The sequence below is a fragment of the Lissotriton vulgaris genome, chromosome 9 (assembly GCF_964263255.1).
Source record: "Lissotriton vulgaris chromosome 9, aLisVul1.2, whole genome shotgun sequence".
Lineage (NCBI taxonomy): Eukaryota > Metazoa > Chordata > Amphibia > Caudata > Salamandridae > Lissotriton > Lissotriton vulgaris.
In genome coordinates, this window is record NC_141697.1 from 943179123 (window position 1) to 943206716 (window position 27594).

At 48.4% G+C, this 27594-nt stretch overlaps 1 protein-coding gene across 1 annotated transcript in view; it reads right to left on the reverse strand.

The window, feature by feature from the left end:
• RBM5 (RNA binding motif protein 5) overlaps positions 1-27594 on the reverse strand; it is a 242450-nt gene that overhangs the window by 135992 nt on the left and 78864 nt on the right. The window contains exon 10 of the mRNA XM_086938797.1: positions 23992-24152. Coding sequence (XP_086794923.1) covers positions 23992-24152 — 161 coding nt within the window. The remainder of the gene's footprint in view (positions 1-23991; positions 24153-27594) is intronic.

The window sequence follows — 27594 nt, forward strand, 5'->3', positions numbered from 1 at the left end:
GGTTCTGTGTGTGTGTCTGTGTCTGGGGGGGGGGGTTCTGTGTGTGTGTCTGTGTCTGTGGGGGGGGTTCTGTGTGTGTCTGTGTCTGTGGGGGGTTCTGTGTGTGTCTGTCTGTGGGGGGGTTCTGTGTGTGTGTGTCTGCGCGGGCGGTTCTGTCTGCGCGGGCGGTTCTGTCTGCGCGGGCGGTTCTGTCTGCGCGGGCGGTTCTGTCTGCGTGTGGGTGCATGTGGCTGTGTGTTGCTCTGTGTGGGTGCAAATGCAATAGGTCTTGCATTTGCGAGAGATTAAGCTATTGGCACTGTAAATGACAATGCCATTTATTTATCTATTTTCAAAACCAACACAAATAGAAATGTTGTCAATTACAATGCCAATAGCTTTAACTTTTGCAAAGGCGAGACCGTTGCATTGTAAATGCTTGTTCTTTAGAGGAATGGGGGAATAAGAGTCAGTGTCCAATGGCCTCTTTTCTGTGTAGGATTGTGACTTTACCAGTCTCCGGGTTTATATATAAATTTTGTCTGTTCCTCTGATGGATCTGGATGGAAGAGGTCTTCTTCTACAGTCCGTGGTGTCGTTGACTTCTTTGGCTTAGTCTTTTTTGGATCTACCATTGCCTTCGGGTCAACAACCTTTTTTGGTTCGACGACTTTCGGTGCCTTATTGCTCTCGGCTCGGCCTCTTTGTCCGGGTCGACGACTGATTGCGGATCGACCGGATCTTTAGGTTCAATGCGCTTTCTGTGCTCTTTAGGTTGACTGTCTTGTCGAGTCGACGATTTTCTTCGGATCGAGCGGTCTTTAGGAGCACTTGTCTTTGGGTCGGTGCCTTTCTTTGGCTGGGCTACAGGCTTCGGTACGACGCCCTCTGTGTCGACGACCTTCTTTGGTTCGGCGACCTTCGGCACAGCGGCCTGCTTTGGGTCGACGACCTTCTTCGGCTCGGCGGCCTTCTTAGGTTAGACGGCCTACTTTGGTTCGGCGCTTTTTGGCTCAACGGCCTTCTTTGGGTCGACGCCATTAGGCTGTACGGCCTTCTTCGGTTAGACACCCTTCGGGTCGACGACCTTTTTGGGTTCTAGAACCTTCTTAGGGATAACGTTACTTGGACCTGGGGTCTCTGAAGGCTTAGTCTTTGTTTTCGGAGCCGAGCCGGACGGCAGGGCTGCTGAATTTTTTTAGGATCTTGGCTAAGGCCTTTAGGCGATGCTTCGACCAGAGCCTTCAGTAACTGGGTAATCTGTGTTGGTGGCTGTGTACTCACGGTTGTCATCGGGAGTCAGAGTGGTCCTCGACGGTGACGATCTCTAGATCCGAATCTGCTGCTTCTGGAAGTTCTTGTTCATCTAAGATATTGTCTGGTTCCGGTGCCCGTCGCTGCATCTCTTGCCTAGCGGCCAGTCTAATCGGATGGTTTTCTTCTAACGGAATTGGGCACAAGCTGGGCAGGTTTCTTCCTTGTGGTCTGGTGATAGGCACTTGTTGCATACTGTGTGTTTGTCAGTATGCGGGAACTTGGAGTGGAATTGTGGGCACCTTTTGAACAGGCTCCTTTCCATCGACAGCAGGCCCATGTGGCATCGAAAAGGCCCAACGGCCCGCGTCGACGACCGGGTCGAGATGGAAAGTTTGATCGAGTCAAGAAGTACCAAGCGAGAACAATACCATCGAAATCGAAGGCCTCTTGGCCTTTAGAAAAGTTTAGTTTTGATTCCGAAGTTTGAGTTTAGGAATAACATCCGAACCCAATGGCGGAAAAAAACAAATCTGAGGATGGAGAAGATGCCCATGCGAACTGTAGTCTAGGGGAGGAGTCACCTATCTCGTGATACTCTAAAAACTCTTCCAAGACAACAAGGTGCAATCCTCCGGACCCAGCACTAGGCCGCGATCTATGCACAGATATGAATTCAGCAGCCCACATGCCTCGAACATGTTTTGTGGAATGGCCCATCTCCAAATGTTCTGTTCAAGCTGGGACAGCTGTAGAGCGTGTGTACTCCCCAGTTTTTGTATATATTACATGGCTGTCATGTTGTTCGTCTGGATTAAGACAGCTTTGTTTTGAACTTGGAATGTTTTGAGTGCTAAGAATATTGCTAGCAGCTCTATGTGATTGATATGGAACGATCTTTGTTGAATGGTCCATTGCCCTTGAGTTGTATGATGTAGGAGATGGGTTCCCCATCCTGTGAGAGAAGAGCCTGCTGTAAGTACTATTTGTGGAACAGGTTCGAGGAACGGCTGCCGTTTTGTCAAGTTTTTGGTGTTCCACCATTGCAGAGAGCGAGGTGAGCGGCTGTCTACCAACACCAGGTCTGTTACTTGTCCTTGAGCCCGATTCCACTGTTGTGCTAGACATTACTGTAACGGACGCATTTGCAGTCTAGCATATGTAGGCTGTCCGGTTTTCGGTTTAAACCGACTATGCTGGACAATACACCACCGAATGAAAATCAGCTTACCCGGTTTAAACCGAGTCTGACTGATTTTCATTGTTGTTGCGTCTCTTGTCCACTTGATGGAGCCACAGTAATACAAACCATTGGCCTGCCTGGGGCGTCTGACACGGAGGTGTCAGGGGAAAAAACACTGCTCATGCAAATGGAAAGCCGAGGTGTGAATGGCCCAAGGGCCATAGTAACACCAGGCCGCCTGCCTGGCTCACGTGGGGGAAGAGGAGCTGTTGTGGTCTGCTGTTTTACTGCAGCGGCAGTACTTCACGGTCTTTCAAAAGACCATTTACTTAACAACTCTGTTAATAGAGGAGTGGGCGACGGGGTTGGTGGGGTGGGGGCGGCACCGCACATTGGTATCAAGGGCAGGCCCGGTTCTAGGGGGTGAAACATGAGCCTCGGTCGTCGGATTGGCAAGGTAGGCATTCGGCCGGTACCTGTGGCCCATTGCCCGAGGCTTGATGTGAGCCGTTATTTCCCCCCATCGGTGTTCGGACTGGCTCTCCTGATCTGAATTCAAGAGGCTGCTGCAGCCTCTACGCAGCCCAGCACAGAATATCGCGGCCCATTGCCACAAATTTAATGACAATGGGCCAACCCCAGCAGTCACAGCATGTGGTGGGAGCTCCCGCCCTGGCCTAAGGGTAGGACAGTGGGGCCTCACCACAGGAGATGCTGCGTGACAGAGTTTTCACTCCCCTTGAACAGGAAGTGATGAGGGCAATTAACAGGGTTCTGCTCTTGCTCTCTGTTTCCCCGCAATAGATGGCCCGACTATTACTACGAAACCACCACAGGGCCTCGGCTGGAGCCTGCAGCATACAGATCTGACACCCGTCAAAGCTGAGGGGGAGTCGTGCAGAGCGAATTAAAGCCTGCAGGGCCCCTCACTGGGATGCACGTCTCGTTACTCTTCCTGGGTTTGCTGCGTTCTTTTACCAGCCCCCATGCTTTCCTTCCCCTTATATCTTTACTCCCTATTTACATTCATTCAGTCAGTAAAATAGCTCAGCAAGTTAACCGCTCGGCGCTGTGTGAGAGACCCTTGTACCCTCTGCAGTCACTTCGGGCTCAAATCTGACAAGACGGGCTCAGGCCTTCATCCATCTGAGCAGGACCAGTAAAACATTACAGGCTTGCGCATTAATATCTTCTATTTTACTACATGAAGAACTATGCGAACACAAAGTATGAATATTTTTCATTCCATTCTGTCTCCTCGGGCTGCTTGCCACCTCCCCTGAATCATTAATTTTCATTTATTTTCACAACTTTGTTTAATTCTGTAATTTCCTTTGGCTTCAGAGCCACTCTAATCTGCTTTATAGTCTACTCTTTCTTCTTTCCGTCCCTCGTCACTTTCCTTGCTATCGATCATTTTTAATCTAGTTCATTCCTAACGACCCCTTTGCTTCTTTCCTTCCCTTCTTCTCTTTTGCGTAGTTATTTTTGCATTCTCCTTATTTCCTCCCCCTCTTCACTTTCCTCTCCCAGTATCACCTAGTTTCCTTCGTCACTTATACCCCCCTCCACCACCACCTCGCTTTCCTTTCTTCCTCCTTTTCTACAGAAGAGTTCCGGAGACTTTCCATCTGTACTCAGTGAGGCGCGCACTCCGCTCTCTTTTCCCCATCTCTTCCCCTTGCCGGTTTTCCTCCTTAATGTGGTTGCTTCCATGAACATATCTGGAGGTAATTGTGAGAAGGTGGCCTGATATGCAGTGCTCACTATTCTAGTGAACACTATGTATCAGTCCAGCAACCCTTATTGATGATTGGTTGTAAGTCAACCTTATAGACCAGCTATCCTAGTAGCGTGGATACGAGCAGTCTAAGGCTAAAGACTCGAGAGGGCGCGTTAAGCCAGCTGTTTACCACACATATACCCCTTGAATACCAAGTGAAAGGACACCACACAAGTGTTATGAAAATAAACAGTTATTTATTTAAAGATCACAACAGCCCTGTACTCTTTATGAGGACAGGGTACTAAGCACAAACCAAAACTCTTACAAAAATACTTAAGTTAGCACAGTATATACAAATGCCCGAGGGGCACGGAAAACCATATACTCTGAAAGTGGAATGCGAAATTCCTAGCAGGTAAGTACAGTACTAATAGCTTTTGGAATCGCTAGGACTTGACTAGGGAATCGGTAGATTACGACTAGGAGGCCTAGGGGACTCGGGTGCAGTGTGTGCACTCTCACGCGAGATGCGGACAAAAGTCTATGGTAGCTAGGAAATAGAAAGTTAGTGTTCTCGGGCGAACCCGACCTGGTAGGGAGAAAACGAAAGTAGATTCTGACCCTTGGATAGTGAGGCTATGCTGGGGCACCGAAATGCCGAAGTTACCTAGCCCAGGGGCTGCAGCTGCATAGGTCTGAAAAGACGTCGGGAATCCTCGTAGACGGACCAGGAGCCGGAAGAAAAGATGCTGGCCGGTGACCAGTGAAGAAAGTTCAGTCGGATCCAAGCCTGGATCTTGAAGATAGATGACACCTGAAAGCAGAGGGGACCAAGTTCGAGACTACTAGCCAGTAGTCAGTGGGCACCAGGAGGGCACCGGATGGTAGCCACCTCGACTAGGTGAGTGGGTGACGCTTGACTCGAAGATCTCCCGGACCAGGAGGCGTTGTCGGCGACCAGGATGGAGGATCGAGCTGTCCCACGAAGATAGAAGCTGTCGGCGTCGCTGGACCCAGGATTGGGCAACAAAGCCTTGGCAAATTCAAGCCCACGCGGTGGACCTAAAATGGCGTCTGGAGTGGACCAGGAGGGTCCGGGGTGCCTCTCTTGAAGAAGGAAGCAAAGGCCAGCCTGGAGCAACCAGACCAGCAGTCGTGAAGTCGTTGGGCGTCGTTCAGAGGGCCACAAGCCAGCCGGCTAGTAGCCAAACAACGCGGTGCACAGCAAACAGCAGAAGGGCCCCACGCAGATCGTGGAGATGCAGGGGGGCTGATCTTGGGTGCTGGAGCTGCGCAGGGTCGGGGCTTCTCGGACCCCAAAGCACTCACCAGTGGAGGACACGGTGGGCTTGCAGTAAAGATGTCGTGCAGTCTTGGCGATCGTCGGTCCCTTGAGGTCTCGTCGCACTCACGGGTCTCAGCTGGGCTGTAGAGGTGAGTAGAGGTCAGAGGTGCCAGGGAAGCCGGGTCTCGTCGAGCTGGGTCGTCGGATTCGTGATGAAGGACTTGCAGCAGACCGCAGTGTTCTTTAGGATGGTGCCTGCGGATGCAGGGTGACTACTCCTTAGCCACAAGGGAGAATCTTGAAGAAGAAATCGTGAAGTCCTTTCGAAGAAAGTGGTATCTTGATTCCAAAGATGATCTAATTTTAACAGGGGGCCCGCTCCCATCTTTATACTAAAAAAGGGGGCTGACCCGGTGACTAGGTCCTGCCTATGGGTGGGACTAGGTGGGGGGTGGTTACACCCCTCAGCCATGCCGGACTTCCCCAGGCCAGGGGCTGGTGTGCCCCTGGAACTGGTTCAGACCGGCCTATGCGTAGTGAGCACCGGGGTGCCACTCAGCAGTCACCTTCCTGTAAAGCCCTGCCTACCCAGGATACACAAAACCATGTCTGGGACGGTGCTAGCACCGCCCCTGACAGGAAACCCTTTGTCCAGGCTCCCCTCGCTGGAAGGACTCCCAGCTGCAGGGGGTCAGACTCGTGTCTGTGGTGGCAGCATCCATTTTGTGGAGCTGAGGCTTCAGTTAACTTTAACCGGGGTTCACAGTTACATACATGTCGTGTCCCTCTAGAAGGGTGGAATGCTAACCCCGTCGCCAGAATTGGCGAGGGGTTAGTATTCCAATTCGTATGACACCTTACTCGACATGTTTTGATAAAGCAATACCAAAGATAGCATTTAACCGCGAGGATTATAATGCACTTAAGAGTATATGGTATGCGATATCATGGAACAGCTATTAGGACTTGATTCCGCAAGCTGCAGACAGGCTCAGCTCATGCCAGAGCACCATCTCACACGATTCCAAGCACTCTGCCTTCAGGATTGTCAAGGCCTGCCATAGGAGTGACTGATAGGAATCTGTGTGTCCATTTTAGGGTTAGGTATAGGTATACTACACCTACAGCAAAGGGTGATTACACGACTTTGCCCCAGCTGTCATGCAGCCAGTTGTGTCAAATTTAGGAGGCCAGCCAGGGGTGGCACAATACGTGCTGCAGCCCCTGGCAGCCCTGGGTACACCTATGCCCTGAGTTACAGGGTCTGATAAGGTGGCCCAGTACCAATTGGTAGATGCACCTAGGGTACATGAGGTAATTTAGAAAGAGAACAGCCAGGCTGTGGGTCTGATTGGCAGGCCCACAGCCAGAGAAAGTCGTAAACCAGTGAAACAAAAGCAAAAAAATCTGGGTGATCATAGGATTGCAGACCCTACTCTCCTACATGACCCCCCCCCAAACTTTGGGACAATAAGCTAACCTTGACCAGGTGAGTCTTCTTGTTCTAAGTGGAAATATCTGGAGAGCCCATCGGCATTGCCATGATCAGTACCAGGTCTATGTTCCACTGTAAAGTCCATCCCCTGTAGGGAAATGGACCACCTAAGCAGTTTGGGGTTTTCACCCTTCATCTGATTTAGCCACAAGAGGGGCTTATGGTCGGTCTGAATCTTGAAGTGAGTGCCAAACAAGTATGGCCTCAGCTTCTTCAGGGCCCAAACCACAGCAAAGGCCTCCCTCTCAATAGCTGACCAATTCTTCTCTCTGGGGGTCAGCCTTCTGCTTATAAAAGCAATGGGCTGATCCTGACCATCAAAATTCAGTTGAGAAAGAACAGCTCCCACACCCAACTCAGAAGCATCTGTTTGGACAATGAATGGTTTGGAGTAGTCTGGACTCTTAAGGATAGGTGCTGTGCACATGGCCTGCTTTAGGTCATCGAATGCTTTTTGACAGCCTGCTGTCCACTGAACCTTTTTTGGCATTTTTTTACTTGTCAGTTCATTTAATGGTGTCACAATGGAACCATAGTTCCTGACAAATTTTCTGTAGTATCCAGTCAGGCCCAAGAAAGCTCGAACCTGAGTCTGGGTGGTTGGAGGAGCCCAGTCCCTGATTGACTGTATTTTGCTCTCCAGTGGCTGAACCTGGCCTCCACCTACAAGGTGGCCCAGGTATACAACCTGTGTCTGCCCTATCTGGCACTTGGTGGCCTTGATAGTGAGGCCTGCTGCTTGCAGAGCCTCTAACACTTTCCTCAGGTGGACCAGGTGATCCTCCCAGGTGGAGCTAAAGACAGCAATATCATCTAGATATGCTGCACAGAAGTCATCCAGCCCAGTAAGGACTTGATTCACCAACCTTTGGAAGGTGGCAGGTGCATTTTTCAGACCAAAGGGCATTACCACAAATTGATAATGCCCACCAGGGGTTGAAAATGCTGTTTTGGGCTTGGCATCCTCAGCTAACCTGATTTGCCAATACCCAGCTGTTAAGTCAAATGTACTTAAGTAGTTGGCAGAAGCCAATCTATCTATAAGTTCATCTGCCCTTGGTATTGGATGGGCATCAGTCTTAGTGACTGCATTGAGACCCCTGTAGTCTACGCAAAACCTCATCTCTCTCTTACCATCTTGGGTGTGAGGCTTTGGCACTAGAACTACTGGACTAGCCCAAGGGCTATCTGAGGGTTCAATGACTCCCAATTCCAACATTTTCTGCACTTCAGTTTTTATGCAGTCTCTAACATGATCAGGCTGCCTGTAGATTTTACTCTTGACTGGCAGGCTGTCACCAGTGTCAACCTCATGGGTGCACCAATTGGTCTGACTGGGTGTCAGAGAGAACATACGTCTGAAAGACTGAAGAACCTGTTTACAGTCTTTCTGCTGATGTTCAGAGAGGCTGCCACAAAAGACAACACCATCTACTGACCCATCATCAGGATTCTGAGTGAGCAGGTCTGGGAGAGGGTCACTCTCTTCCTCCTGTCCCTCATCTATGGCCATGAGCAAGCTCATGTCCTTCCTGTCGACATATGCTTTGAGCCTGTTGACATGGAGTACCCTATGGGGACTCCTGGGAGTTCCAAGGTCCACCAGGTAGGTGACCTCTCCCTTTTGCTCAAGGATTGTGTGGGGCCCAGACCATTTGTCTTTGAGTGCTGCTGGGGCCACTGGCTCCAGCACCCACACCTTCTGTCCAGGCTGATAAACAGTCAGGACAGCCTTTTGGTCATGCCAAGCTTTTTGAAGTTCTTGACTGGCCTTAAGGTTTTCTGATGCCTTCTCCATATACTCAGCCATCCTGGAGCGGAGACCAAGTACATAGTCCATTATGTTGGTTGCAGGCTTTTTGAGAGGTCTCTCCCATCCTTCCTTCACCAAACACAAGGGGCCTCTCACAGGATGCCCATACAAAAGTTCAAAAGGGCTGTAGCCAACCCCCTTTTGTGGGACCTCTCTGTAAGCAAACAGAAGGCAGGGCATCAGGACATCCCATCTACGCCTGAGTGTTTCAGGTAGTCCATGAATCATCCCTTTTAGGGTCCTGTTGAACCTTTCAACAAGCCCATTGCATTGTGGGTGATAGGGTGTAGTGAATTTGTAATTGACACCACACTCCTTCCACATAGCAGTTAAATAGCTTGACATGAAGTTTGCACCTCTGTCAGAGACAACCTCCTTAGGGAAGCCCACTCTGGAGAACACTCCAACTAGGGCCCTTGCCACCACAGGGGCTGTGGTGGTCCTAAGTGGAATAGCTTCAGGATACCTGGTGGCATGATCCACTACCACCAGTATAAACTTGTGCCCTGATGCTGTCTGGGGTTCCATTGGACCAACAATGTCAATCCCCACTCTTTCAAAGGGCACCCCCACCACAGGCATTGGTATAAGGGGGGCCTTTGTTGTGCCACCTGACTTACCACTGGCTTGGCAAGTGACACAGGAGCGACAAAACTCCTTGGTATCCTCATTCATGTGAGGCCAGTGAAAGTGTGAGACAAGCCTGTCCCAAGTCTTTGTCTGGCCTAAGTGTCCTGCTAAGGGAATCTCATGGGCCAAGGTAAGTAGGAAACCTCTCTGAGACAAGGGTACAACCAGCCTCCTGGTCATGCCAGGCTTGGGGTCTCTTGACTCAGTGTACAGGAGTCCATCTTCCCAGTATACCTTGTGGGTACCTGTGGCGTTCCCAGCAGCCTCAGCAGCAGCCTGCTGTCTGAGGGGTTCAAGAGAAGGGCAGCCTAACTGGTCCTTCCCCAGGTCTTCCCTTGAGGGTCCCCCTGAACCCAAGAATTCAACTTGATCAAGTTCAAACTCTCTAGGCTCAGTTTCCCTCAATTCCTGCAGGTCAGCCTCCTCTGAGACTTGATCCACAACCTGGGGCAAGGGGGAAGGCACAGCCTTAACCCTACTGCTCTTTTTCTTGGAAGGTGTCTGGTCCATTGTTCCAGGATCCAGCACCTGTTCAGTGGGGCATCTTCTGGCCTGTGACCTAGTCACAGCAAACACATGTGCTGGCAAACCTAACATTTCCAGATGAGTCCTCTGCTCCACTTCTGACCATTGTGATGACTCCAAATCATTGCCCAACAAACAATCCACTGGGAGGTCTGAACTAACTACAACCTTCTTTTGGCCAGTTACCCCTCCCCAGGAGAAAGCTACAATTGCCATACTATGATTGGTAGTGACATTGCTTGCATTGGTCACCAGGAATTCTGTACCTGGCATGATCTGTCCAGGGTCCACAAAGCTAGGTGTCACCATTGTGACACTGGCACAAGTGTCCCTATAGGCCTGAGCCATTTTTCCATTAATAAAAGGTGTCTGTCTGTATTTGCCCAAAGTATTGGGACTTATGTCAGGGGACATATCCATATCCCCTGTACTGACAAGGACAGCCTGAGTGAGGGTGCCAACTAAGTTGTCACTCCCCTCAGAACCCAGGGTTAACCCTACTAAACCCTTGGGAGGTGCACTACCACTGCTGGCTGTACTAGGGGGCACAGGTGCCTTAGGGGCTGCAGTGGCAGGAGTCTGCCCTCCTCCTTTCTTGGTGCACTCACTAAACCAGTGAGTTTTACTTTTGCAGTATTGGCACCACCTTTTAGATTGGCCTTCTTTCTTCTTTTGGGGAGCCTGACCCCCACCCTCTTTGGGTTGTTGGGGACCTGTCGAAGACTTCTGGTCATTTTGTTCCCCTTTCGAATCCTTACCCTTCTGGTCTGCTTTCTTCTGACCACCTTGATTCTGGCCCTGGTTCTGTTTAACTCTTGTTCTAACCCATCTGTCTGCCTTCTTTCCCAATTCTTGGGGAGAGGTCAGATCTGAGTCAACAAGATGCTGATGCAACAACTGGTTCTGACAATTGTTTAAAATTTGCTCTCTCATCATCAAATTGTACAATCCTTTATAATCAGTAACCTTACTGCCCAGCAACCAGCCCTCAAAAGCCTTAGTGGCACAATCTACAAAGTCAGCCCAATCTTGAGACTGAGTTTTCTGGGTATCCCTGAACAGCACCCTGTACTGCTCAGTGGTTAGGCCAAACCCATCAACCAGTGCATTTTTCAAGACTTGGTAATCATTAGCATCCTCCACCCTTGTGGTGAGGAGCTTGTCTCTTCCTTTACCCTCAAAGGAGAGCCACAAGATAGCTGCCCACTGACTTGGGGGAACACCTTGCACAGTGCAGGCCCTCTCCAAAGCAGTAATCCATTTGTGGATGTCATCCCCTTGTTTAAAGGGGGGCACTATCTTACCAAGGTGTTTTGTATCAAAACTCCTTTCCCTATTGCTAGGTACAATGCTGCCACCAGTGGGGACTGTCCCACTCAATTGTTGCTCTCTAGCAAAGGCAAGCCTCTCTTTGGCCAGGGCAAGTTCTTCCCTTTCAATCCTCAGATTGGCTGCCTTTTCCTTAGCTTCATACATTCTCCTCTGGGGAGATGTCATTCCCCTTTGAGAGGAACGTTGAGAGCCATTGGTATGAAGGGATCTGATAGAGCCTCTTGATAGAGATCTATCTCGTCCATTCCCAATGTTAAGCTGACCTGAGAGTGGCCCCAAGGGTCCCCTAGTGCCCATCTCATGTCTGCTTAAGTTGGACCTGGTTAGTCTGCTGACTTCTACCTGTTCCTTTTCTGCCTCATCCCCTGATACCAAATCATCATCCTCATCATCAGCATCATCTGCTTCCTGAAGAGGATGGTCCTGGGCATCAAAGGGACCCTGTAAGGAGGGCATGTTGCCATCTGAATTAGAAGGGTCTGGGTTACCAGCCCTCCTTGCATCATGAGTCTCTAAGAGACCAATCAGAAAGGCAGTTGTGGGGTTAGACCCCTGCTTAATCTTCCTAGAGGTACACACTTGTCGTAACTCATGGAAGCTAAGCGCAGTATATCTTGAAGGGATGACCTGTGGAGGGTCAACTGACACAAGGGGAACCTCAGTGTTTCCTCCTTTGTCCGACATACTGTTTCTAGTGTGGTGTAAGTGATGCACCTACCTACACTATGTGTTTACCTACTGATCCCTTGCTAAGAGTTGCAGCCAAGGTGTGCTAAGCCTTGAGGAGCTACAACAGCTGGTTCAGTAGAACTCAGAGTATTCTAAGCTTTAGTTATGTGTACCTAACAGTACTTATGTGATCTTTCAACAAGATATTCTTAGGATACGTGTGGTAAAACAACAGCAAGCTCAAATCCCAACCGCTGCTCACCAATGTGAGAAGGTGGCCTGATATGCAGTGCTCACTATTCTAGTGAACACTATGTATCAGTCCAGCAACCCTTATTGATGATTGGTTGTAAGTCAACCTTATAGACCAGCTATCCTAGTAGCGTGGATACGAGCAGTCTAAGGCTAAAGACTCGAGAGGGCGCGTTAAGCCAGCTGTTTACCACACATATACCCCTTGAATACCAAGTGAAAGGACACCACACAAGTGTTATGAAAATAAACAGTTATTTATTTAAAGATCACAACAGCCCTGTACTCTTTATGAGGACAGGGTACTAAGCACAAACCAAAACTCTTACAAAAATACTTAAGTTAGCACAGTATATACAAATGCCCGAGGGGCACGGAAAACCATATACTCTGAAAGTGGAATGCGAAATTCCTAGCAGGTAAGTACAGTACTAATAGCTTTTGGAATCGCTAGGACTTGACTAGGGAATCGGTAGATTACGACTAGGAGGCCTAGGGGACTCGGGTGCAGTGTGTGCACTCTCACGCGAGATGCGGACAAAAGTCTATGGTAGCTAGGAAATAGAAAGTTAGTGTTCTCGGGCGAACCCGACCTGGTAGGGAGAAAACGAAAGTAGATTCTGACCCTTGGATAGTGAGGCTATGCTGGGGCACCGAAATGCCGAAGTTACCTAGCCCAGGGGCTGCAGCTGCATAGGTCTGAAAAGACGTCGGGAATCCTCGTAGACGGACCAGGAGCCGGAAGAAAAGATGCTGGCCGGTGACCAGTGAAGAAAGTTCAGTCGGATCCAAGCCTGGATCTTGAAGATAGATGACACCTGAAAGCAGAGGGGACCAAGTTCGAGACTACTAGCCAGTAGTCAGTGGGCACCAGGAGGGCACCGGATGGTAGCCACCTCGACTAGGTGAGTGGGTGACGCTTGACTCGAAGATCTCCCGGACCAGGAGGCGTTGTCGGCGACCAGGATGGAGGATCGAGCTGTCCCACGAAGATAGAAGCTGTCGGCGTCGCTGGACCCAGGATTGGGCAACAAAGCCTTGGCAAATTCAAGCCCACGCGGTGGACCTAAAATGGCGTCTGGAGTGGACCAGGAGGGTCCGGGGTGCCTCTCTTGAAGAAGGAAGCAAAGGCCAGCCTGGAGCAACCAGACCAGCAGTCGTGAAGTCGTTGGGCGTCGTTCAGAGGGCCACAAGCCAGCCGGCTAGTAGCCAAACAACGCGGTGCACAGCAAACAGCAGAAGGGCCCCACGCAGATCGTGGAGATGCAGGGGGGCTGATCTTGGGTGCTGGAGCTGCGCAGGGTCGGGGCTTCTCGGACCCCAAAGCACTCACCAGTGGAGGACACGGTGGGCTTGCAGTAAAGATGTCGTGCAGTCTTGGCGATCGTCGGTCCCTTGAGGTCTCGTCGCACTCACGGGTCTCAGCTGGGCTGTAGAGGTGAGTAGAGGTCAGAGGTGCCAGGGAAGCCGGGTCTCGTCGAGCTGGGTCGTCGGATTCGTGATGAAGGACTTGCAGCAGACCGCAGTGTTCTTTAGGATGGTGCCTGCGGATGCAGGGTGACTACTCCTTAGCCACAAGGGAGAATCTTGAAGAAGAAATCGTGAAGTCCTTTCGAAGAAAGTGGTATCTTGATTCCAAAGATGATCTAATTTTAACAGGGGGCCCGCTCCCATCTTTATACTAAAAAAGGGGGCTGACCCGGTGACTAGGTCCTGCCTATGGGTGGGACTAGGTGGGGGGTGGTTACACCCCTCAGCCATGCCGGACTTCCCCAGGCCAGGGGCTGGTGTGCCCCTGGAACTGGTTCAGACCGGCCTATGCGTAGTGAGCACCGGGGTGCCACTCAGCAGTCACCTTCCTGTAAAGCCCTGCCTACCCAGGATACACAAAACCATGTCTGGGACGGTGCTAGCACCGCCCCTGACAGGAAACCCTTTGTCCAGGCTCCCCTCGCTGGAAGGACTCCCAGCTGCAGGGGGTCAGACTCGTGTCTGTGGTGGCAGCATCCATTTTGTGGAGCTGAGGCTTCAGTTAACTTTAACCGGGGTTCACAGTTACATACATGTCGTGTCCCTCTAGAAGGGTGGAATGCTAACCCCGTCGCCAGAATTGGCGAGGGGTTAGTATTCCAATTCGTATGACACCTTACTCGACATGTTTTGATAAAGCAATACCAAAGATAGCATTTAACCGCGAGGATTATAATGCACTTAAGAGTATATGGTATGCGATATCATGGAACAGCTATTAGGACTTGATTCCGCAAGCTGCAGACAGGCTCAGCTCATGCCAGAGCACCATCTCACACGATTCCAAGCACTCTGCCTTCAGGATTGTCAAGGCCTGCCATAGGAGTGACTGATAGGAATCTGTGTGTCCATTTTAGGGTTAGGTATAGGTATACTACACCTACAGCAAAGGGTGATTACACGACTTTGCCCCAGCTGTCATGCAGCCAGTTGTGTCAAATTTAGGAGGCCAGCCAGGGGTGGCACAATACGTGCTGCAGCCCCTGGCAGCCCTGGGTACACCTATGCCCTGAGTTACAGGGTCTGATAAGGTGGCCCAGTACCAATTGGTAGATGCACCTAGGGTACATGAGGTAATTTAGAAAGAGAACAGCCAGGCTGTGGGTCTGATTGGCAGGCCCACAGCCAGAGAAAGTCGTAAACCAGTGAAACAAAAGCAAAAAAATCTGGGTGATCATAGGATTGCAGACCCTACTCTCCTACAGTAATTACCTGGCATTCCGAGGGCCTCACTGGCTGCTACTCCTGGTCTGCTGCAAGCATTGAATATTTCATTTGGCCGGGAAAGATCATTTACACATACTCCAAATGGTTGGCATCGTTGTCCCTGCCATCAGTGCAAGGAATAGTTACACTCTTATTCCAGTGGCGATTAGAGCGATGCCATGCTCTTTCTGCTCATGTGCCAACTTCCAGACAACTCTAGAAAGTTCTAGAATTACCCTGTGAGAGGTGAGTGTTGAGCGGGTTTGATGCTAGTGGCCTGTTTGCTAGTCTGTCTATATTATTTCAGTTCACAGAAGTCTGGTATTAGCTGGAATCAACCCGATTGTTGACAGGACTCTAATCAGCGCACTCACAAGACATGATTACTCTGCCATATTTACACGCCAAACGTAGTGTGCTGGAACAATTGTCAGGGTGCGGGTGCTGCCATCAATGTTGCATAACTAAAATCATAAGGAATGTAAAAAATCAAAAAGGTAGCACAAAGCACCTGTGTCACAAATGAGTTACAATTGTTCAGGAGGGTGGTAAGGGCGTAGTAATGTAACTGGTGGTGATGCATTTTTTGGGCACACTGTCGCAATTATATTACTAAAGTATGGTGCAGTATGTTATGTTATTTAAATTTATATCGGGCACAACAGCTACCCAAAAAGGGTTTCCCGGCGCCATGCCAGAGAAGGAGCAGGAAAGGAATTACTGATTAAACAACCAGGTTTTGAGTAACTTACGAACGTGCGTATAACTGGTTTCATTCCGGAGTGGTAGCGGAAGAGCATTCCACAGACTGGGACCCAGGTAAGCAAAGGAGCAACCACCCATACGGGACAGCCTAGTCCTGGGCACTATGAATTTAGCCTAGGTGGTGGAGCGAAGTGTGCGTGATGGCAACTCTGCATTAACTGTAAACAAATATAGTAATTCACTGCCTCTTCCTGCCCAGCATACTGATCCCTTCCCAAGCCGCCCACATGTTCCTGGAGTCCACAACGCACGCAGCCCAGCACATGGTGCACCTAACAGTACCTTGTTCCGTTTCAGCAGTTGCTACACAATCCTTTTGGAGAGCAGTCAAAAGAGCAAAAGCTACCATCACGTGCAACAACAAAGCTCCAAAAACGTATTATTTTTTTTTGGTAGAGGAAGTCTTTTTCTTAACCCCATTTTTTTGACTTGCATGTGCCCCTTCGGCCACATTGCAATTTCATAATAGCATTTAAGAAAGTTCTCTACGTATATTTGACAAACACTTGTTGAGTGACCAATGCACGCTTTCATTTTAAACAAACATTTACAATGTAATAGGTCCTGCATTTACACAAGTTTGAGCTATTCACATTGAAAATAATGCCTTTTTTTTGTTGTCGTTTTTAAAACATAAAAGGCTTTGTCATTTACAATGCCAATAGCTTAAACTCGCATAAATGCAAGACCTATTGCATTGCAAATGCTTGTTAAATCTGAGCTGCAGATTCAAAGGACAATGGAAAGTATTTCATGACTTTATTAAGCTTCTGAAATGTAGAGCAGTATACAGTTTGAGGAAAAATTGAAAAAGCAATCATAAAAGCAAATCGTTCCATAAACACCGGCAAAACACCGTTTCAGTTGTTTTTTATGACGCGAAAAAGAGTAAACACTGAAAAGCACTGTTTTTTTGAGGTATGGAAATCACTGGAAAACACTGAAAAAACACCACCAGAATTTACCAAAAATAGAAACTGAAAACAGGAAAGCCTAAGCATATGGTACAATAAAGATGCAAGATGCCATCATGCCTATTAGTCTCATGAACACTCTGGCTGGGAGAGAGTGTTGATGTTGAAACTTTGTGACTACGGCTTGAATGCTCTGTATCCTTGCTGGACTGGGATACGCTAGAGCTGTAGACGTGTTTATTTTAGCCCCTAAATATATATGTACATGAGCGGGCTGTAGGTGCGACTTGGTGTAGTTGATTGTGAACCCTAAGTCGTGCAATGTTTGAATGGTCTGATGTGTGTTGGACATACTGATTGAATGACTTGGCTTTTATGAGCCAATCGTCTAGATATGGGAAGACATGCATCTGTTGTCTGAGATGTGCTGCTACTTCTGCTAGGCACTTTATGAACACTCTTGGTGCAGTGGTTACCCTGAATGGAAGGACTTTGAATTGATAATGCTGTCCTTACAGTACAAACCTCAGATACTTCCTGTGAAAAGGATGTATGGGATGTGGAAGTAGGCGTCCTTTAGATCTAGTGTTGTAAGGAAGTAGCCTTGTTGCAGCAATGGGAGCACTTGTTGAAAAGTGATCATATGAAAATGATCTGAGTGTATATATTGATTGAGGGGCCTGAGGTCAAGAATTGGTCTTAGTGTCCCGTCCTTTTGGGTATTACAAAATACAGCATAAACCCCTGTTCCTTGATGTTGTAAAGGAACTATTTCTATTGCGTCCTTTTGAAGAAGTGATAGGACTGCTTGTTTGAGCAGTATAAGATGTTCTGCAGACATTGGACGCTGCCTGGGTGGTATATGTGGCGGGGTAGCTGTAAGTTCAAAGCAGTAGCCATACTGGATAATTTAACTTACCCACCTGTCTGTTGTGATGGAATTCCAGACAGGTCGGAACTGTGTTAGTCTGCCCCCCACAGGAGTGGAGTGCTGTTGGGGGAGCAGAGGAAAGTCACTGTTTTGTGGTGGAAGAGGTTTGATTATTGTTGTTACCTCAACCTCTTCCTTTATTGTTCTTGCCTCTTTAGCCTCCTCTAAAATATCCTTTACTGGAGGATGTCTGTGTATTGGATTTGAAGGAAGCTGTATGATCTGCTCCAGTCGGTTTGGAGCCTCCTCTACAGAAGGAGCGACGAAAGGAGCCTCTAGCTTGTGTGGATTGCAAAGCTCACATAGATTTGGCTGCATCGGTATCTTTCTTCATTTTCTCAAGTGCTGTGTCTACCTCTGGTCCAAACAATTGATGTTGGTTGAATGGCTGATTTAAGATGGTAGTTTGCACTTCCTGCTTAAATCCTGAAATGCGTAGCCCCGCATGACGTTTAAGTAGGACACTAGTGTTTACAGCTCTAGATGCAGTGTCTGCTACATCAATTGCGCACTTGATTTAGGCATTTGAAAGTGACTTGCCTTCTTGTATAAGGTAGTTTGCCTGCGCCTTATATTGGTCAGGTAGATGTTGTAGTAATGTCTCTAACTGATCATAGTGAGCCCTGTCATATCTTGCAAGGAGGGCCTGTGTGTTAGCTATACGCCATGTATTGGTAGCTTGTGCAGCTATCCTTTTGCCTGAAGTATATATCACCTTAGATTCTTTATCACGGGGTGGTGCTTCACCTGATGTCCGTCTTTTTCTAGCACTTGACACGACTAGGGAATCTAAGGGTACCGGTCCTTTAATGTAGGCAGGATCACCAGGAGTAGGCCTGTACTTTCTCAATTCTAGGGTTTAGAATCCTAGCACGTACAGGATCTTTAAATACTTCTGGAGCATGTTTGATGACCCCTTTAATCATAGGAAGAATTTGAACAGACCTTTGCGATTGTTCAAACATACCTAATAAAAAGTCTTCCTCTGCCTCATCTGAATGCATAATGACCCCATGATAAATGGCAGCCCTATTCAGTAAGTGCCCAAAACCAATATTGTCTTCAGGGGGAGAAGGTTTTGATGGATATGAATGTGGGTCAGGAATATCTGGCACATCTTGTGGGTTTGGGTACTCCCAATCTGGATCATCAACAGGGTAGGGAAAAGGCTCATCTGGGTCTACCCATCCCCCTATGCTATAAATCATTTGGAGGTGTATGTGGTGAAGAATGAGGACGAGAGATTTCAGGAGAATTTTGAGGTGAAATGTTAAGAGGAACAGGAGATGAAGGAGAAGGAAGTATTGGAGAAGGGTGCATAGGAGATGTGGCAGAGTCCTTCTTGACAGGCACTGTAGGTGTAGGTGCTGTGTCTGATTTCCTCTTCCTGTGTGGTGTAGTGGATACAAGACCTGTCTTTGGGTCAATATAGATCTTTTGTAGAGGATCAGGTTGGAAAAGGTCTTCTCCTTGCGGAACTTTGCCGGCACTGATTTTTTCGGTTCCGGGAGTGGTCGCTGCTGGTCTTTAGCCTTAAAAGTTGTTACTGTGTCCTTTGGCGTAGATTCCGGCAGCAAAGGTATTGTTTTCAGAGTCGTAGGCTGTTTCGAGGGCTTGAGCGCATCAGAATCAGGCCTTGTAGGTTTCGGTACCGACGATATTGGCTTCGGAGTGGAAGCTGGTCTCTGCCTAGAGGCATCAAACTCTGGCTTCATAGTTTTGTCTTTAGAAGTAGACGGTTTCAAGTCATCTGCCTCGCATACGATTTGGAGATAGTCTGCATCTTCTTCGGGAATGAGCGGAACCTCTTCGTCTAAGATATCCACCGGTTCCGGAGCCGATTTCTGCATGTCGTGTCGACGGGCCCTCCGATCCCGAATGGTCTTCTTGGATCAAAAGGACACGGGCTGTACAGCTGGATTCGTAATGTTCTGGCGATGAGAACAGGTTACACATCTCGTGATGGTCACTGTGTGGAAATTTTGCCCCACACCCGGGGCATCTTTATAAATGGCGTCCTTTCCATGAGTTGTAGGCCTCACGGCGTGGATAGGCCCAACTCCCGTGTCGACGACCGGAATCGAACTGATGGAGTCGAGACGACGTTTGACGATATCGAAAGTAGTTTGGTGAAGTTTGAATAAGTTTTCACGCGTCCAAGTACTTGAAAAGTAGATTTCAAACCAGAGCGAAAAAGTTTCATCCGAACCCAGTGGCGGAAAAAAACAATCCAAGGATGGAGCCGATGCCCATGCGCACTATTGTCCAAGGGAGGAGTCACCTATCTCGTGACTACAAAAGACTTCTTCCAAGACGACAACAACATGCAATCATCCGAGCCAAACACCAGGTGGCGAGCTAATGCTAAGTGAACAATCTGCAACTCATATGCCACAAACAGTAGGTTCTCGTTATTTTTGAAAACCAGTACTGTACTCCTAACTCAGCACTGGGATCTCTTTTTAAGACAGGTAAGTAATTACGTTTTAGTAGTTGGTACTATTTTTAAGGAATATTTGTACTTTCCAAAAGTAGACACTTAGAAGAAATTTCACAGAAAAACAGTCAATGGTTTCCTTTGGAAGAAATTTAGATTACTAGCAGACACGGTTGCGATTACTTTTGCGGTTCAGTACTGGGCTACAAGGTACAGTACTGCCTTCTCTCCTGATCACAGGTGAGTAATTTGAAATTGGTTATTCGGCTGATTTTAGATTAATACTTTAAAGTTTTAAAACTTCACACTTAAAAGATTTTTCAAGTCAAACTAGTCCATGTTATCCTATGGCAGGAAAGTGAGTCATCGGTTTTCAGGCGAGTACTCGACTGGTGAAGTTAAGGTTCTGGGCATAGACTCAGGGGTCCCCCAGGGTCAGGTAGGTACAGTTGTTACACCCTCAGCGGCACAGGGGAAGCCGGGTGCAGATGTAGTTAGGCCCAATGTTATACAATGAGAGGCAGGGGCCTTCGGTTGGTTGCTGCTGGCTAGCAGGCCATGCGGCTGTGGGAGCTGGGATCCTGGTCACTTGCTCAAGGCAAATAGGGAAGTACAATAGGGTACAGGTTGCACTGCCAGGGGCACTCTGGCGGCTAGGTGCAGGGTGCTTTTGAGCCGTCGGGCGCTCAATGGTATTCAATGAAGATCTTGAAAAGGGAACAAAGGTTTCAGGCTCTGGGACGGAGGATCTTCTGGAGCGACCCACACTTCGAGGGGTAAGTTGGGATCGTGGAGGATAGGTAGGCACCCAGGAGTTGGACACAGGGGGCTGTGGGGCGCAGGGGTGTATTTTGAGGTCGGGAAATCTTACCCCCTGCTGGTCGCGGTTGGAGGGGTCCTTTGTCCTGAGGCTGCAGGCGTTGTCGAGGATGGTCCTTGGGCACTGGATTCCAAGTCACAATCGCCGGGGGAACGTCCTCAGGGTCTTCACTCCAGCACAGGCCAGGCCAGGCTTGGCGGGTGCAGAGTGTGCAGGGTTCGTGGTTCCAGGCCGATGCCAGGGCTTGTTGCTTGCTTTGAGCAGTACCACTGCTCGTGGGAGACCCAGGTAGTCCGTCACAAGGCAGTCAGGTCCTCCGGGGTTTTTGAGGTTGCTGACCACTGGAGATGCCGGGGTTTAACAGGAGCAGGTTCAAGGGTCGACAGGGCGGTAGGGCTGGAGCCGAATCAGTTGGTGTCTTCCTTCCTTTTTAGCAGCTGCACGGCAGGCTTAGTGTTCCTTGATCTTCTTTCTTGTTTCGTAATCTGGATCTCTGGAGATCGGTTCAGGGTGCCCCATAACATTAAATTTAGGGGTTTTACAGGTAGGGCAAGGGCAGGGACCAAAGGGTCCCTGTCCTAGGGTGAGTACACCCCCTAGCCTGCTCCGCTCCTGTGGGAGGGGGGCAGGAGCCTATCTGTGATTGGGCATGGCTCCCCATCTTCAAGATGGCCAGAGCCCGGGGTCGTGCATCACCTCGCCTCTTCCACCGGAGAGGTGGAGTTGGCACAGGCTGGCACACACCCCCTGTCTGACATACGGTTTCCCCCCAGTCTTCCTGCCAGAGTGGGGGTCAGAACTGGTGGGGGCCAGTTGCTGAGTACAGCAAGTGGTCTGGAGAAGTTCACAAGCCTTTGAAGCTTCCTCAACCCATCCTGGGGGAGGAGGCTTGGCACCTCGTCCCACGATGTGCATTGTTGCAGGCCCAGAAAAGCGGGAGCTCTCCACCCAGGGGTCCAGCAAATGGTCTGCTGTGTGGCAGCCTCTCAGACCAGACGTTGAATGTAGGTTAGGTTTCAGGGGGCATCTCCAAGATGCCCTCTTTAGTGCTTTTTACATTAAATCCCACACTGGCATCAGTGAGAGTTTAATGTGCTGAGAAGTTTGATATCAAACTTGTCAGCCTTCAGTGTAGCCATTATGGTGCTGTGGAGTTCGTAATGTTGACCTCCAAGCACCATATACTCTTAATGGCTTCACTGCTTTTACAGTGCCCAGGAATGGCCCTGGGTACTGTAGGGGCACAGGGCTCATGCACCTGTGCCCACACCACTGGCATAGGGCACCCAGCTAGAGGAGTGGCTGATTTATGCCAGGGCAGTGGGTTTTTGGGCATGGCACACAGGGATGTGTGCTATGTCGACTGTTTAGTTCTGCACCATGACACTCAGCCTGCAAAGGCAGTGTGTGTGTCAGGGTACAGGGCCCATAAGGGTGCCACAATAAGTGCTGCAGCCCTTAGGGGTCTTTCCTGGCCACAGTGCCTTGGTACCTGTGGTACCATTTTCGAGGGACTGCCCTGTGGCCAAAGTGTGTTAATTGGGTTTTGTCTTCAATGCAGTATAGGGAAAGAACAGAGGCCCTTGGTACATGTTTGGCAGGAGCCCAGGGCACACTAAGTCAAAGTACATTAGCAGTTTAGCAAAACGTGGGGGAAACCTTGTGGCATGCCACATACAGATCCAGCTTCCTACACTCTTCACTTTAATTTTCTTACTTAAAAGCCTTTAGAAATATTGTGTCTATGCTCAAATATTGAGTTGAGAACCACTTTTATTTAAGAGTTAAATATCTCAGAGCTTCAGTTCTGAACCTGTGACCCACGTGGGTCAAATTAGAGCTCACAGCTCATTATCAGGCTCTGCTATCTGCAGCCTTATAATGTAAAATAAACAGCCTTTCCTTAACTTTGAAAGGAAAATGCAACACAAATGTATTGCAGTTCTTAGTTATGGCTAAAGCGTTCGACCTTGAAGCTGGGGAACAGGGTTCGAGTCTCGGCAACAATGCTCAACATCCTGTGATTCTGGGCAAATCACTTCATCTCCCAGTGCCGAACAAAAATGAATGTGTCTATCTGTAACGAAACTGGTGCTCATATAAAGCGCTCTGATACCAGATATCGGGTCTAGTTCGTGCTACATAAAGGCACTAAAAAAAAAATATTAAAAAAAAAAACTTTTTTTTTAGAGTCACACATTAGTCCCTAGTTCCACTCGAGGCAGAACAAGTCTTTTAGTGAAAGGTGCCTTAGAAATTCCAATGTGCACAAGTGCTGAAATCGTGCATTTCCTGCACTGGCAAACAGAACTAGCCATGGTGCTTCCCAAATGCCATTAGTTATCCACTGGGCGTTGACCGCAGAGCTAGTCAGTCCTGGTATTGAAAGAGCTTGTAAAGTGGTCCATGAGCAGAATTTGGATGGACTTCAGTCTAGATCAAACCGGCATCTGGAAAAAAAAAACATTGGGGCCTCCTCTTCAGACGTTGGAGTCTGCATAGGCGTTAAATGCCTTGGCTGGCGAAGATGGGGATGCCGGAAGCGGAGTCTGGACTGGCGCAAAATGAAAGATGGTCTCAGCAACTGGCACAAAGGGCAAACCAGCTGGCGGTACTTCAGATGAAAGGTCTATCGGCTCCTAGGGGCCTAAGAAACGTCAGATTAAATAAGTTGGGATTCAGAGGGTGTAGCATGGCTGTGTGGAACTATTTACGCTGAGGTGGCGTGGCTATTTGCCTAGGAAACTCTGGTTGTGCTGGAACCAGCTGCGTATCTACAACGAAGTCGGCTGACTGAGAAAGGAACTGGGAGTCAGAGCTCAGGAGTAGCAGCTATATGGGCTCCGCACGCCATTTCCACAGCCGGAGGGCATCAGTGCAGAGCTACATGGCACCACATGACTGCAAGCGGAGATACTCCTAAAAAGTTTCCAGATCCTGCTTGACACCAGGGGTATATTCAAGAGCAAAGTAATCTGCAACTAGAAGCCTATCAGAAAGTATTCCAGAATGCAGATAATTTTAAAAATGGATATTGCACTAAATAATGCATTAAAGAATGCCAATCTAGTAGAGTAGCCAGCAGGTGTGTGACGAACATGACCACAACGATTTACGCAGAAAAACAGGATACATTCTATTTTAAACGCTAACTTCACAGAAGGTCTACAGCAATATACATACATATCAGCATAACAGATGGACAAAAGAAGTTGGCTACTGATCTTTAACTTAACTGCTCTTACCAGAGTTGAAGCAAGCTGAACAAAAGCAAAACCTCTGTTCTGTTGCGTTTGCTTGTCTTTGATTAGACGAATGTTTCCAACAGCAAGTGAAGCATATGGAGAAAGTGCAGTCATGATTGACTCCACTACTGTGTGAGGAGCTATGTTTCGAAGAATAATTGCTGCAGAAAATAAACAAAATGTTATAAGCCTTTATTAGCACTTACCTTCACAATCTACTAAACACATTGTTACCTACAACTAATAGTTCTCCAGCCTGGGAATCTAATAGCAATACATATTATTAAGTACTGTCAATTTCCAGTATCTTGGAACACTTACAATTTAAAATACATTAATTTTGAAAATTAAATGGATAGGTCATGCGTAGGAAGCTGGCTTTGTATATACAATACCAAAAAGAGGCATAGTGTGGACAGAGTCCAGTGAGTTCCCAAAGGTATAGAAGAGGATAAAGTAAATAGCCCCTTATTCTCAATTTAGTGGTAGCTCGGCTGAGCAGTTAAGGCTTATCAGAGGGTAATGTGAATGCAATTGGTGTACACACTCATACAAGGCAGGAACACACACACAATGACTTACTCCAGGCCAATGCTTGGAAAAACATTACTTTAGTTTGTAGGGATAAACTTTCAAGTTATTGGCAAGAGGTTTGTATAGCATCACACAATACTTTATATGAAATGCTGGTCAATGTAGAAGATACTTTGTATTTAGGATCAAGACTAAGTAAATTAGAGAGCGACCAATGCAATCTTAAGGGAGGAAATACAGGTGAGTAACTTACAGGTACGTTAACTGTTAAGATTCAGTCTCCAGAGGTTTTAGTCAACACTGGGCAAGAGTCGGACTAAGGTAGGTACTGTACCACCAGCAGCACTGGGACAGCAGGGTGCCAAGGTCTCTGGGCCCAATGTTATCCTATGGAGGCTGGGGGCACCTCGAAGAGGCACTGGTTACAGGTAAGTACCAGCAGGTCTGAGATACAGGCCCTGGGTGGGGGATAAGGTGAGCCCTGGAGGCGCCACCAAATATTACTGAGACTGCAACACAAACGGCACAGGAGTACAAAGGAGGCATCGGGGACCCGGATTAAACCAATGGAGATCCTCAGTTAGGGAAAATGTCAGCTGGCTTGGTTAGGGAGGCTGGTTGAAGGGATCCCACAAATGGAGAGTTAAGTTGAATAGCAAGCAGATGCCAGGACTCCGTTCGGGCAATCCTAGGCCTGGAGGCTGCGGTGTCAGGGATGTGTTTAGAAGTCAGATACGGATGCAGTCGCATATCATTCAGGTTGCGGCTGCAGGCGTCGATGGGGAGGTCAGGAGAGGTCGTCCAAAGAGGTATCCCAGGTCAGGAACATCAGGGAGACTACACTGGGTTGATGGGCCACCTGGACTCGGGCCGTGGGCGTCTGGTGCTGAGTCTTACAAGTGCTGCAGAACCAGAATCCTTGTGGTAGTTTTTTGCAGGACACATCCAGTATCCACGAGAGACAAGTGTCTTTGTTGAAGACAGCATAGGCCCTTGGGGTTCTTGGACGTTGCTGGCCACACTGGTTTCTTGGAGTAGGGTTGCTAAAGGAGGAGAGAGGCCGGTAGGGCTGGTGCCAAATCAGTTGTCTTCTGCACTGCTCCAGTCCTTCGTAGGTAGTTGAATCGGAGAAATAAGGTTCAGTGGGACCCTTAAATGCGGAGGTCAGGGGACAGTAGCTGTAGGAAGCTGGCTCTGTATATACTATACCAAAATGAGTGGAACCCCAAAGGCTTACAGAGCTAAAAGTAGGTAATATCTTACTCTCTACTTATGGTAGTGCGGCAGAGCAGTGAGGCTTTATCAGAGGGTAGTGTTAAGCATTTATTGTACACACTCAGGCAAGGAATGATGTCACACACTCTAGTACTGAACTCAGACCAATTCGTATAAAAATATTGTTTAGTTATTTCTAGAACACCAAGCCAGGCCTGGTGAAGGTAAGTGAAATAATTATTTTGCAGGTATAATGCACTTCAATACAATTGGAAGGCAGGTTCAAATGTAGATGGTTGATTTACAGGCAAGTCAACAGTTCAAAATGACTTACGAGTTACTTTATAGATTACTGTGCATGTTACTTCGAATCAGTGTGATATACCTAGATATCACACCAAGGCATTTTCTAGACAAAAAGGTAAGTAGTTCAATTTTTACACATACGCAATTCCTTAGGGTTTTCATACAAACCAACTCCACACATCGGATTGCATTTACTGCTTTTGTTTGAAAAATCTTCTAAAGGAGGAAGGATGAGGTTACTCACCCAGTAATAATAATAATAGTTACATTTATAAAGCGCGAGGTTACACGGAGACCAGTGTGTCCCGCGCTACGGTATCGACAAACCCAACAGCAACAAACAAAAGGACCCAGGCACAATTTAGGAATCTGGGAATAAATGAGTCTTCAGACCCTTCCTAAAAATGGGCTCAGAACTCTCAAGCCGGAGTGCCTGCGGAAGCGAAGTCCACAACTGAGCTGCTAAGTAGCAAAACGAGCGTCCGCCCATCCTGGCTCTTTTAATTTTGGGCACACACCCTACCTGTTCCACTGGACCTTAACGATCTAGTAGGTGCCTAGGGAGTATGCATCTGTTCTTGGCATGCAGAGCTGTAGATTCATATGCTATGCATACTCATGCCATCTAGTGTTGGGTCTGGATGCTTGCAAGTTCTTCTTCGAAGAAGTCTTTCCAGGCACGGGGTAGGTGGTGACTCTCGGTGATAGTGCGCACAGGCATCAACTCCATTGTTAGATTGCTTTTTACCGTAGAGTGTGAGAATGGAGTTAGTAAGAGTAGAATAGACATGTCCATGCATATGTATGTAAAGTAAGAACTGCAACAGGTATAGGAACCCAGGGAGGTGGGTAAACGCATGTGAATCTACAGCTCTACATGGCAAGAACAGATGCTTACTGGGTAATTAACATCCGTTCGGTTTCGGTGCCAATTGTTTCGGCTCGGTGCCCAAATGCAGCAGACTATCCCAAGCCAGAAGGCTTTAATATTGGTTTCAGAGCCGGGACCGAAGGCAGTGAGTCAGAAACATGATCTCAGTGTCTACCTTGGCCCGAAGGCAAAGGAGGGGCCGAAGCCTTTCATGTGCAGAGGTAGAGTTTGGGGCAGGGGAGGATCAGTATGCAAGGTACGCTGAACTTGCGGGATGTCTTTGTCCATGTCGGAGTTGCCTTCTGACATGAAAACGTGTTCTTCCTATGCTCCTTGAGCAAAGACATTGTGTTCGGAATCTTCTCTGAAGAGATCTGGAGCGGAGAAGCTGTGGTGGTGTTGCATTTCGTGACTTCGAGCCAGACGGTCACGGAGCATCTTCTTGGATCAGAAAGAATCTGCACAAGTCGCAGTCTTGTTCGTTGTGCTCCGGGGAGAGGCACAAGTTGCAGACTTCGTACGAGTCGGTGCGCAGGTACTTGGCGTGGCATCAGAGGACAGAAATTAAATGGAGTCCGTTCCATCGACAAAGCTGGCCTGACGCAGCTAGACCCATCGGCCTGCCACGAAATTTATGATTGAAATATTTTTCTGAACGATACACGGAGAATGGAAAA